This window comes from Sesamum indicum, linkage group LG13, assembly GCF_000512975.1.
Source record: "Sesamum indicum cultivar Zhongzhi No. 13 linkage group LG13, S_indicum_v1.0, whole genome shotgun sequence".
NCBI lineage: Eukaryota > Viridiplantae > Streptophyta > Magnoliopsida > Lamiales > Pedaliaceae > Sesamum > Sesamum indicum.
Genome location: NC_026157.1, coordinates 3,024,114 through 3,038,184, shown reverse-complemented (window position 1 = coordinate 3,038,184; position 14,071 = coordinate 3,024,114). Strand labels below are relative to the sequence as shown.

General features: G+C 32.2%; 1 protein-coding gene across 2 annotated transcripts; it reads right to left on the bottom strand.

Moving 5' to 3' along the window:
* On the bottom strand, positions 4,644-8,243 carry LOC105176219 (floral homeotic protein APETALA 2-like). Of its 2 annotated transcripts, none has more exons than XM_011098948.2 (10): positions 7,038-8,243; positions 6,925-6,950; positions 6,779-6,809; positions 6,604-6,691; positions 6,206-6,351; positions 5,979-6,023; positions 5,729-5,820; positions 5,393-5,538; positions 5,120-5,314; positions 4,644-5,031 (listed from the first exon to the last, which is right to left on the bottom strand). In XM_011098948.2, the coding sequence occupies exons 1-10, from the start codon at positions 7,538-7,540 to the stop codon at positions 4,795-4,797; spliced, it is 1,509 nt and encodes a 502-aa protein (XP_011097250.1). In that variant the 5' UTR covers positions 7,541-8,243; the 3' UTR covers positions 4,644-4,794. The 2 variants fall into 2 exon arrangements, with proteins under 2 accessions (XP_011097250.1, XP_011097248.1); XM_011098946.2 differs by having other exon boundaries at positions 5,393-5,556; positions 7,038-8,238.

Genomic DNA, 14,071 nt, shown 5'->3' with positions numbered 1-14,071 from the left:
ATGTGGCAATGGAGATATATAGATGGGTTGATCCATCCCTTTCTGTTGGCCTAAGTTTTCGCTGAAAAGTGACAAAAGAGAAAATCATTTATTGGGGGGAGAGTACTTTGAATGAGTGAGTTTATGACCAATAGGATTTGTGCAATTTCAGTTGTTAGATTTAGGTCAAAAAGGTTAAAATCCAGTGGTGAATTACTGGCTGCACTCCCTCCCTCCATCCTACACTACCAAAATTTGTCTTTTCCTCAAAATATTGTCCGTTTGATTTTTTTATTACAATGGGTTAAGGGACGGACAATCTAGTTTTGAACTAAAATCTCTTTTTTATTAAAGAGAAACAATGCCAACTCAATTAAATATTTATGGCCCATTTAAAGTATTATCTTTTTCTATTATAATCATTATTTCTCGTCCGAATCTTTGTAAGTTATCCTTTAATTCTTCAATGTATTTTTTTCTCATTTCATTTTCTTCACTAAAAATTAAAATTCGAAACATAGGTTCCCAAAAAGAAAGAATAAATTAATAATTCAAAAAATAACAAATTAAAATAATAATTATGTATAGTATTTGCATATAGGAAACATGTTATTATCTGAATCCTAACTCAATTGCAAAACGAATCACTTCATATATTCCAAATCAAAATTGCCAGAAATGGATGGGACCATACCCGGCCCGACCGCTGCGACCTGGACCAGAACAATTCAGGAAAATAGACAGTACCATCTTTTCTGCAAATCTTAAATGTGAATGAATGAATGAAAATGATCCATTTCTAACATAGTATGCTAATTCTGTGCAGTAAATGACTAGAACCAAACACCACTCTCTCCGTTGTACTAAAATCCACAAATTAATAGTTAAAACTCCCGTCCCATAAATAAGTTCGAGTTCTATTAGATGTATTGCTGATCTGTCTCATTTTATAAATTTATTGTAAAATTTGAGTATTCGTCTTAAGTTCATTGATTGAATCAATGTATTTATCAATTTATTTATATTAATGTAATTAGTTAGTAGCACACTGCCCACATTGAGTATAATGTCATACGGGAGTATGCGACTCCCAAAAAAATACATGAATTGTTGTATTATTTTGCAATTATCTCAAGATTTTTTAACTTCTTTTTTGGTATTTTATTTTATCTATTTCTTAGACCAGGCCAATCACTTTCTGTGGTAATTTATAAAAAAATTGAATCTCTACCGATTCGATATACAAAAATATTCTTCAAACCATAAGAAAATGACTATTATGTTTATAATTTATTTCTTAAGATATATTATTTTTACTTAATCCAAAAAATTAGAAGAGAGAGAGAGAATTCTAAATTGGGAAAGGTCCGAGCGCCACATCCTTTTAAAAGTCCCCACACATCTTCCAAAATTGTACCTACTGTCCGAAGCCATTTCTTGTCATTGACTGTTTTATCCTCATATTTCTTTATTTATTTTCACCAACTCCCCAAGCTCAGGCTGTCACATGTTCACACCACCACTTCGTTTCTCCACCACATGTTTTTCCCCAAAACTTCACACGTATAAATAATTACAACAAATTATCTATTTTAATTATGATATGAATTTAGCCAATTGAACAAATTATATGCTTAAATAGATAGCGTGGAGACCAATGATTTCTTATCTGTATAGTGAGGTTGACATCATATAATTAAAAGATTGTTAGTTTATATAGTCTTTAATTTATTTTTAATAGTGGTATGTTATTTATTTATTGAAAATGAGCACATTACCTCCCTTTGAAAAAATAAAACAATCTACACTCCTGTACTTTTTAAAAGGGAGGTAAATTGCTTCATTTTAAAAAATATAAGGAGGTAAATCGCTATTTATTTTTTCATAAGGGGATAATTTGCTCATTTGGGATATCACAAGGGGGTTGCTTGCATTTTTTCTTTTATTTATTTGATTTAAAGTTGTTGGTATGTTATTTTTTTTGTATAATCCAAAAATATTATGTAATGCGTCCTTAATGTTGTGATAGTATGTTGTTGATTTAAAAATATAGTATTTTACTTAAATATAAATAAAATAAAAGCCCAAGAGAGAAAGGGGGGGGGGGGGGGGGGGGGGGGGGGGGGGGGGGGGGGGGGAACGTGATGTGTAGGCTTTTACGGAGTTCCGAGGATCCTATGCCGAGGAGGAAATAATCTAACAAGCAGCTTCTCAGCCTATACTGCATTCCATATTCCTCTTTCTGCCCCCTCTCAAACTCTAAGGCTTGCCAAAATATGTAAATTTAATAATATTTGCATCATTATTACAATAAAAACTATATGTAACCAATATATATTTTAAAACTTAGGCCCTAAATTTGAATAATTTATCTTACATGATATCAAGAATTGATATTGTTACAAGTAGAACATTTACAACACAATTAAGTCGATCAAAAATTTAATTCAAGAGCAACTATATATGATTGAATGAAGGAAATATAATAAAAGTATTATAATTTCCAACTATGGTGAAAGTCGTATCAAAATTTATAAAATCAACTCAATTTCAAACAATAGTTAATTTTAAATCCGTGCTATTCGTTTTGTGTCATTATGATTCGGCATTGATCTTATTAAAACCCTAATATACATGAACTCCACCGATCATTTACAGATATGTGGTTCACATGAAATCATACAATTGAATAAATTTATAAATAGTTGGTCTCTACGTCGTAGGTACAATTTTTTTTTTGCTGCCCCATCATTTCTTACCTATTTAACTCAAGCTGGAAGGGATAAATAGAACTTTCTTGGTGTGGTTCTAACAATTTTGTGACTTCTAGGTTGCTATATAGGAGGATTTTAGGCATATTAGCTCGTTTTAAAAGCTTATATATATATGGATGGACTGTGATGTGGGAGCAGGTGAGGTGAGTAGCAGCAGATCATAGAACAACCTCGAACCAAACCTTAATTACCTAGTTGTCAACTGGGACAACATCAATTGGCTCTGTGCAGTCAAAAAGGAACAGAGAGGAGAAAGCAAAACATATTATTATATATATTGTTAAAAAAATTACAGGTAGGGGGCATGAACCTGCCCCTCAAATCCTCCACAAATACACTATTAGAATAATTAATTATTTAATTAAAAGGTTAAATATTTTTTTAATAAATAAATAATGTAAGTTCCTCACGTACAACAAGGTGCGCCCTGTTAACAAATATTAATTAATTATATACATATATAATGAAATAATATTATAATTGAGCATCAGGTCATGTACAAAAATGGAAGGTATTCAGTGCATAAAATAATCAACTACGACTCCCAATAGTATGCAAATTCAGCGAATATCTTAATCATTTTGTCCTCCACGCAAGTTTCAAAAATGGGGTTGGATAATCTTAATCTACACTGTATGTATATCTAGATAGATGTTAGTTTTTTTTTTTAGGATACATAAATTATTTTTATTAAAAATTTAATAAAATTATAAATACCTTCTCAATATTTAAAAATTATTGAAACTTTAGAAATATGTGACATATTTATTTAATTTTCAAAGGGCTGTGGTGGCAATTTTAGCATTACCGAAGCTTTATTTTTTTTTTCTGAAAATCTAATATTGAACGGACGTTATCGTACGAAAATTTTTTAATATTATAGATCGAATTGTTTTATTATATTTCAAATGATTCGATATTTTACGCCTAGTGCAAATAAGAAAGAAAATTTCAATTGTTGGATAAGCGACGAGCTAGGGTTCTTGATTTTTTTTCTTTGTTCTTTTTAAATAGTATTCTTTTAAGGATGATGACTAAAACCTCGTAAGGAATTTGTTGGTTGTAAGAAAAAAGTAAAAGTAGGGAATTATTTTGTGGGGGGTGGGGGGTGGGTTGGGTTTGAGGCTTTAGTAGAGTTAGGTTAAGTCCCTCTCATCATAATAGCAATTGTCTGTCTGAATTGCTTTTGCTCATGAAAGAACTGATTCAAAGGACAACCAACGATTGCGACAATTCACCACCAATCCTGTGATGTTTCCGATAACAAACCACCCCCTATTTCCACTTTTTTATATTCACTCCTTTTTATTTTATAATTCTTCAAATAACAGAAATTAACCAAAGACTTTTAAATAACATTAACAGTAACAAAAACAATTAATAAATGTATATATATATATTAAAGAACTTTATTTACCAGATCTAAATAATTCAATTTTATATATACAGGCTACATACCGATATAGAATCTATGTTATTTATTATATAGGGTTAAATATAATTTATCCCTTTGTGATATGATAGTCGAAACATTCCAAAAGCTCCTTTAATAAAAATCAGTAAAAAAATTTGTATTTTTTAAAATAGAGCCAAAACCTATGGACATGATAGATGCGGAACAAGCACCATGCTTAGTATTTTTTAATAATAAATTTATATTTGTCACCTTGATTTAAAAATCGTTAGATCTCACATCATATATATATAGGGAGAAAAATTACATATAACCCTTATAATATATATTTCAAATAAAATAGGAAAAGCACTTCATTAATTCTCTCTGCCCTATCTTTTTTTTTTTATTTCATTCTAATTAATATATATATATATATATCCTAATAATTATTTTTGCACTAACTGCATTTATTTAGAGATTAATTAAGAGAGAGGGAGAAGGTGAAAGCATGAATGTTTACAGACCTAGAGAAAAGATCTAATTGGACATATTTTTGATTCTTTGAAGGCTGAATATTAATTAGAACTGAGTTGTAAGAAATGGGACAGCAGAAAACAAGTGAATGGATTAGGATTAGGATTAGGATTAGGAGGGTCTGATAAGTGGGTGGATCCCATTTTTCTGGAGCCAGTTCTGGGGTCTAAGTGCCTGAGCCTGCGGGAATCCTGATGATGCTGCAGCAGTAGCAAACAACTGAGCTTGATTCATTTGCCATTGCTGTTCATTTCGAGAAACACAAACAGAAACCTGATCTCCTCCTCCGATGGCCACGTTCCTCCCCCCATCGTTAACGTTAACGTTAACGCTCCCTCCTCCAGGAAACTGATACATAAGTGAATTACAATTGTTATATGATTGGTTTGATTAATCGAGAATTTGTTGTAAACTAGGAAGTTGTAAGAACACTTACATGGTAACTTTGTGCTGGGGGGAATGGTCTGTTGTGGAACATCGGGAGCATGTGGGGTTCATTTGTTTTCCTCACGGGGGGGCCGAATCTCTGCGCTGCTTCGTTATTGACCTTTAACGAGCTGCCGGGAGAATGAAGGTGTGTTTGGCTTAGGAGCTGCAAGGTTTCTGTCTCGTATCCGTCTCGATTATTTCTCTGAAGATTTAATAACATTAATTAATGTCGAAATTCTGCAAAGAAAATGATCACTTGTCGTATTAGATATGTATATACCTCCGGTCTAAATCCGTTGGCGTTGCGTCTCCAATCGACTTCAAATTGCATCGTGGACAAAGGTTGGTGGTGCTCTCTAAACCCTCGGCCACCTTGTTGGGAAGCTGATGAATTTCCCAAACTTAGGTCTAGATTGTGGTCTATTGCTGCGTTGTTGGAAGACTCTGATCATGATACATACACACAAAAAACTTAAGGATGTAATAATTAATTGATTTCCTGTCTCCAGCCATAACAACTTCAAACAATTACTACAGAACAAGAAATTAAAATCACATAATAACCTATATATATGTATGTATGTATGTATGTTTTATTTATGTTGTACGTACGCACCTGCTGCTTTTAGTTCATCTTCATAAATGCTGGGTTCAAAATTGGTAACAGCTTCCTTTCCATTACATTTTATGGCGGCTTTGTCATAAGCCCTACAACAACAAAAACATAATTAATTCAGCTCCAATCTATATGTCTAATTTACAACAAAGAAAAATCAATTCCCTCGCCACTATTATTACATGAATAATGATAAATTTGGACTAATTCTTGAAACATTATTTATAATAAACTCGAAATTAAAACCCACCTGGCAGCTTCAATTTCAGTATCAAAGAGACCCAAATAAACATACCTGTCTCAAGAAAAGAAGACAGTGTTAACTAGGATCATTATCATTATTATTATTACTTTAAACCAAAGTCTGATGAATGATGAAAATAAAAACCAAGAAAAGTGATGCGGAAATTACTAAATAATTAAAGAAAGCTGCAAAAATGTAAGAGAAAGAGAGAGAGAGATGAATGGATTGGTTACTTTTTGCCTAAGAACTGGCCCATTCTGGCTTCCCATCTACCACATTTGTGCAAAGTAACACCTCTATACTTGGAACTCCCTCTTGGAAACCCCGTACTTTGTCTCCGAAGTACATGCACAAATTCCTCCTTTGTTAGATTGCTCATCTGATCACAAAATTGCACCGTCCGATATTATTTTTCATGTTTGCCTGCCTTTAAATTCACACAATAATTATTCTAATAAACTTAATTAACCCCCCACCGCCCAATCCCATCTCATCCAACCAAGAATTAAAGAAATCACTACTGTTACTGTTGAAGATAAGGGAGTAGCACTGTACACGATAAGGGAGGGTGAAATGCAAACAAAACATTAACAGCACCCCAGCTAGCTCTTTCTTTTTCTTATGTACCTACCTGTTTTAAGTCCTCTTCGTATTCCTCTAAGCTGAAGTTTATGTCTGCTTCAACGCCTCGGAATTTAATGGCTGCTCTATCGTATGCTCTGCGATTCATTCTTGAATGTTAGTGAGTGTTTTTGTTTGTTTTTGACAGAAATTGGGGAAGAAAGTGTGAGGAGAGCAGCTCTCACCTGGCTGCGGCGTGTGCTGTGTCGAATCCACCTATACATTACGTAAAGAGGTTGCAATGAAAGATACAAACCCCATTTGACCAATCAGATTAATCAAAGGGATAATATTTCTCAAGAATTTCAAAGAAAAAAACAAAAAAACCTACCTAGATAAACTTGCTTTCCGCAGTCCCTGAATCAGAAAATGGAAGAGTTGTAAGAGAAAGCTAAGTAAAAGATATATATATATATATATACATATATTTGTGTGTTTATGTACCATATATGCGACTCCCAACGGCCTGTTCTCCGGTAAAACGTGACGCCGCGATACTGGGAGCTGCGGGACCTGGGGCCCCGGCGGCTCTTCTTGAGAGGCTGCGCCAACTCCGCCGCTGCCTTCCCAAAGGTGGAGCTGCCTCCACCTCCGCCGTGGGGCTCCGACTGGCAGAATTTAACTCCGACCCAGTGGGCCCTGGGGAAATTGGGTGGTCCCGCCATTTCCGACTCATCCACCGGAAAGAACTGCCGGGTCACCGGCGACGAGCAGGGGCCGGCATCGTCGTCGTTGTTGTAGTCGTGTGACACAGAAAACCCGAATATCTTGCTGCTCCTCTTCTTCCCACCTGCTCTCTCCGTGTCTTCTTCTTCCGACCCCTCCTCCACCACCACTGCCGACGAGCTTGAATTAGAAACGGATCCGACCCGCTTGCCCTTTTCATCAGAGCCCCCCTCAGATTCATCATCCCTTCTTTGATCCGGCGAATCGTTGAGATCCCACATTTCTTGAACCACAGAAATTGAAGCCCAGCAACCCGAAACAGCAAACGGGTACAAGTACAACAGCAGAGAGATATGATGGGGGTTTTTCTGCTTCCCTTATCTCTCTCTGAATTCTGATCAGCAGTGTCTCATCAAGAACCAGAAACTCTCTCTCTCTATCTCCTCTCTCTCTTCTCTCTCTCTCTCTACGAATAGTAGAGAAAATTATAGATATTCCATTCCCTTGAGGTGCTTATATACTTGAGAAAAACAATAACAATGCTTCAACCATTAAACTGTATGTACAGAACATAAAGAACCTAGGACCATAGAGTTGCCAAAAAAAAAGAGCTTGTTCTTGCACCAAAAAAAAAAAAAAAAGATGTTGTAATAAATTCCCACTCCCAACTGTTGGACTTAGATCTCTCTTGTCTACATAATACCCTTCTTCCCTAGCAAGCTGCCCAATACTGCATAGACGAGGCCAGTTTTCAAGGTTTGGCCGAAAGCAGAATCTCTCTCTCTCTCTCTCTCTCTCTCTTTCTCTCTCTCTCTTGGGGGGTTTCAAGGAAATGGACTAAGTATCATCATATAATATAAAGAGAAGGGGTCTAAGGAGTAGAGAGAGAGGGGGGAGGGGGGAAAGATGGAGAAGCCCTTTTTTGCTGCTATGTTCAATCAAGTCATAAATACTTTGAGAGATGGTTTTCTAAAACTCTTTCTATTTATATATGTCTGCTGTGGGTGTTCCATTTAACCACTTCGCTTCCCTTTAAGCTCTCTCTCTCTATATATTTCTTTATCTATTCCCTGTATCTATACATTTGTACGCTTTTATTACAACCTACGTACATACATAGATAGCCTTCACTGCACTGACCCTCCAAATCTATCTCTCTCTGCCCCCTCTTTTCACCTTTTGTATTCTCATTGGTTCTTCCTAATTTTTTCTTGTTTCTTTTTTAATTTATTAAGGATAAAAACCAACAAAGATTTTTGTATGGTTTCGTAACATGTTTATTCTGATTAAGATTGACATTGTAGCAACAAATTTTAGATCATGAGTTCGAATTTTACTAAATATATAAATATTTATCTTATTTTATATAAATTTATTATAATTATTCTTAATTATACCGTTGTATTCCCACTTAATAAAAAATAGAGTATTTATCTCAGAATAATTAATGTATTAATACAGAATAAACTAAAAATAAAATAAATACACTGAATTATGTGTTATGTCGAAAAAAATAAAATATTGATGATATTTTTCTTAAAATAATTGAAAAAACAATGAAAAAGGAAAAGAAAGAACCATCTCTTTCTTACGCAACTTTCCGACGTTAACCAAATCGAAAAGCAATTCCACCACTCCCTTCTCTCTCATCCATTCTCTCTCCTCATAGTTTTCTCCCTTCATTACCCACTAATGGAAATAGACAGCAGCAAGAGTAGATGGATGGGTTATTACTCAATTGCCTTAATTAGCTACACTAATTATCATTTCATTTTCATTCATTCAATCTCACGTCACCCCCACAGCAACACTCCCAATTCTGTTTCTGTTGCCTCATTTTCACCATGCCACTTCCATTCCCCGCCCCACTTACCCTTTCCCAAAATATTACTTAGTCCGCACAACCTATTCAACCATAAGTTCCAATTTCAAACTATATCAATTATATATTTGTAGTATAATTCATTTTTAGTTCAAAAAAATAATTAAATTACATGATAAGTATATCATACTTACTTCGTAATTAAATTAATTCGATCGAACTTAAGTATATCATTATCTTGAGCAATTTTCTTCTCTATTAGTTTAAATTTTTATAAGAAATGGTCGTCCAACATTCTTAAGTCAAACAAATTAAAGGTCTTCGGCCACCATTGCTAAAAGAAATATATTTTACATGCAGGATTTGCACGCGAAGAGACACGTATGTATTAAGATATTAATATTTACAATAATTATCTTATCTAATAATTAGAATTTTTAAATGAGGTTGTTATTTAACACTTTGGTATATAATAAAACTACAATAGTAAAAAAAATATAAAGATTAATTTTACCCTTGTGATATTTAAAATTAAATTTGTCTTCTCTAAGGACTTAAATTTTTTACATTATATTTGCAGATCTACATTGTGAATTATTTTAGGTCTAGGACTCTACATGCATGGTTGTCGCCTCAAGCCTCAAAACACTAATAATAGGTTATAATATGTTTAACTTTATGAATTATTCACATCATATACGTATATGTATATTTCTTTTGGGCTTTTTTTTTTTATTGTATACTAGTTGGCGTAGTATGCAGTCCTAACATGCATGTATTTTTTTAACTAAAAAATATTGCACGCTACAAAATAAATAATAAATATATTGAATATTTATTTATTAAAAAATACTATACCATATATATAATTTTTAGAGAAAATCCATCGTCCTATATCATATGTATGAAAACACGTACATTGTGTATTTTATAATAGATCATCCTATGATTATACTGTATTTGCAATTATATTATTATATTAATATTTTGGCCATCGAATATATAAGTATTCAGTTCAGACAAACACTTTATAATAAATAATAAAATTATTGAATAATATAATTTTTTTAATTAATAGATCCTTCCAAAAATAAAATGAAAAAAAAAAAAGAAAAAACCACCACCAACAATTACAATCCAATTAATTACAATGATGATGAATGAAGTAAATAGATGGAAATGGGGAGGGCATTGTTGGGAAAAGGGAGGGGAGGAATTATTGCGAGTGAGGGCCACGGCAGAGAGGAAAGAGGGGTTTGGTCTCAGAAAAGGAAAATGGAATAATAGCAATAAAAGGAAATACTTTCCAGAAAAGTCCAATCCAAGAGTACAGGAGGAGGGCCCACTCCCTTCCCCCTCCTGTTCTTCCACCTCCCTTTCTTACCATGTACCTCGTATTTATTAATCCTGCTTCTCTCCCCACTCTCACTTCCCCGCGCGTCCCCACCCACGAAAGCTATACCAACTTTTTTATTACTACTAGCAACTGTGGCATATTGATTTTATATTTATATAATAAATATTTTATATTTTAAAATATACTATAAATAGTAAAATATATTAATTGAGCAGGTAGATTAAAGTAAAGTTTAAAAGATTGAATAAGTTAATTATTTTATCATTAAAAGATATCTCTGAAATTATCAGAATATAATACAACAGTGTTAGAATCGTCATTTTATAATTATAGCACCTCTCTATTTCATCACAATATAAACAATGATATACGATTTTCTTTGTTTCATTTATTTGCCTTTTCTCATTTTTGGAATGTAATATTTATACAATAAATCCAACTTTCCTCGTACTCTTGTATCAAATTCAGGGAAATTTAAGGTCGGTGTTGGTTGCCCCATAGGAGAAAAAAAAACCCAGAGAATATTGGATAAATTCTAGTTATTATTTCTGATGCTTAAATCAAATAAGTCGGTTTGTGTTGTTATAAATCTGTCAACAGTACATATCTAGCTAACATTTAGAGGGTTTGGGTATTTGCCATTGGTGTTCCATTGAACTAGCCACATCAAGATAACATGAGCAATTGAATTACGTCGATTGTAAGAAGATCATAAAATCTCAATAGATGAGGATCTCACCACATCAGGTTTGTCTCAAGAACAAAAATGCAATGGATTCTTGGGTGTTTAGTAATTCTTGCAAAGCTTGAAGTCATATCGGTTATTTCAACAGCCAAAATTTGGTCCCCACATCACACAGGTAGAGGGAGTCAATCATATAATATATAATAGAAAGTGGCCCATCTTTATCAAGCGAGTCAATTTGTACCAACGCAAATTTTATTCAATAATTATAGGGGTCTAACAAGATGGGCTTTTAAAGAGCAAAATATGCCTATAGGATCTCAAAATGCCCGAACATGACTGAGATCTAGGCATTATTTATCCAAATCGGCTCCAGACCTAACCAGCTGATTCAGAATCACCATCGTCGATCACTTAATACCTGAAAGGTTAAGATCACGACCCGTACATCAACCTGTACAAATACCTATAAATACTCTAGAGATATTTTGGGGCTAATGTATATTCAGCGACAATGATTTTAGTCTTACCATACTCAATTGTTAGTGACAAAAATTGTGCATAAAGTTGTCATTGTAGATGATTAGAAACACATCTACAGTAACACAAAATAGTTATATATAGCATTTATTTATTATCACTAGGTCGTGGTACATATGTTTCGTTAATTATTTTTAGTGATAATTTTTTATACACTTTTTTATTGCTAATTCTTGCTGATAACAATTCTTTTATAAAATAATTATCACTATCAGAACTATATAATTTATTGTTGTGATTAAAATAAATTTTATCGACAATATTTTATAAATTTTATAATTTTATTTTATCCAAATACTTAAAAATCTTTTTTTCAAAAGAGACCTAAAATCTCTTGAGCTCTGTTTTATATTTATAAAATATATGAATGTTTTAAAAATAAATTTAGCCAAACATCGTGCAATTCCCAAAAAGACACTTTAATAATATTATGAGAAAACTAGGGGACCAAATCAAAATAATTTTGATGACACCAACCAAACGAGCCTGCGGGATCATGTCTTTGATACACAAAGGTTGTGTTTTAATTAACATTGAAATCGTGTCCAGGTCATAAAACCAATGACCAAAGAAAGCGTCTAAATTCAGTATAGCTGTGATTCACGTTTTTATTGAAAGCAAAAAAAACAGTGATTAATCTAATTATGATTATGCCATTAATGTTGACCGATGTGTTTGTAAATAAGCAATTAGAAAGAGAAAAAGGGTAAATAAAATAATTAAGGAACTGTTTGGTGAAAGTGAATTCAAGAATATGTCATCCCATAAGGACCAGACACAGTTGACAAGGCTACAGAAACATCATGTTCTTGATCGATGGTCTGAAATAGAGTGTCCAAACAAGAGTTGTTCAAATCATAATTTTCCCATATAAAGAAGTTAAATAATTTGCTGCAATTTCTCTAACCTCCTAAATGATTTTGTTCCTAATTTGGTACCAAGTTGGATGGAGCAATTAAAGCTAAGAAATTAAAAATAAATGAAAAAACATTTACCATTCTAAAATCTTAATTATTATATATATATATATATATATATATATTATAAGTCGAGTTAAATACAATTTACACCGTGAATATGTGAAATAAGCAAAAAATTTTCTATGAAAAACACATGGGATAATTTGCTACATTCTTTCATATGATTTTTTTTTTCTTTTGCTCATTTTTCATATTATAAAAGGACAAAATAGTATTTTTCCAGTAGTAAGTTTCAAATGTCGACGACTACAAAAATATGATTATTATTGATGCAGGTTTAATCAAGCTCCACTAATATAGGTGTTAGTTTATTTTAATAATATTTTACTACAAGAAATAACGCTAATAGCAACGACATATATTTCTTACAAAATAGTGGAATTCGTTGATTATTAATGTGGATTAGCAACAAATTTAGTAAGAATTTTACTCGTTAAGTAGTTCGATGTTGATTTTAACATCAAATTTTCATAACTATTGAATCATTTCCATGCGTTATTTATTTTGTCTTATAAAAAGGTTTACGTATTTTTATTTCAATTTGTCCAAAAATCTTTTCCGTATACGCACAATAGAGCTGATTTTTTTTTTATTTTTTATTTTCCCTCTAGTAGTGTTCGTTTGTCCTTCTATTTATATATACTCCATAATAATAATAATAATAATAATAATAATAATTAATTATATTTTGTCAACCCAGCTATAAATTATACTTTAGCATCTAATTTTTTTTTTGTCAACTTATCATATCAACTTTATGAAATTTTGCACCTTGCCATTTATAATTATTTTTTCACCAAGTTTTTTGTCAAAAGGATATCACATGCAGTACACATATAATATTTAAGAGTTATGCAATGTGATATTTTTCACATATGCACAGCATGTAATATTTTTTTGACAAAAAAATCAATACAAAACCTATCATATATGGTAAAGTGCAAAATTTAGCAAAGTTAAGATGATAAATTGATAGAAAAAAGAATTTAGACGCCAATAATGTGTAAAAACAGGCATAATAAAGATAATAAAATATAATTTACCCTAATAATAATAATAATAATTGATAGTAGTAGTAGTAGTAGAAGTATAATGCACATAATACATGTACTCACACCTACTAGAATAGAACATTTAAATATATCTATTTCTAAGCGAAAATAAATTGTACTAAATTGAACAAAGTTCCATCGTACGTATAATAAAAACATATACTCACATTTAAAAAAAAAAATATACATATTAAATGCCAATCAATACTTGCTTTAAAATTATTTAATAGGGCAACCGGAATTGTTGTAATTCCACTCATGGCCTATTTATTTATAGAGAGCTTATAATAAGGGCACTCCACATTTTAATTATCATGGTAAAATTGACAAAAATGCCCGTAGTGGATAAAGCATAATTCCTATCAATTTAAAAACA

What these genes read in the sequence shown, in the direction of transcription:
- LOC105176219 (XM_011098946.2), bottom strand. Translation starts at nt 7,540, where the DNA reads ATGTGGGATCTCAACGATTCGCCGGATCAAAGAAGGGATGATGAATCT. An exon ending in ACAGCACACGCCGCAGCCAG is followed by an intron (nt 6,692 to 6,778) that starts GTGAGAGCTGCT and finishes AATGAATCGCAG; the next exon opens with AGCATACGATAGAGCAGCCA. An exon ending in ACGAAGAGGACTTAAAACAG is followed by an intron (nt 6,352 to 6,603) that starts GTAGGTACATAA and finishes TTTTGTGATCAG; the next exon opens with ATGAGCAATCTAACAAAGGA.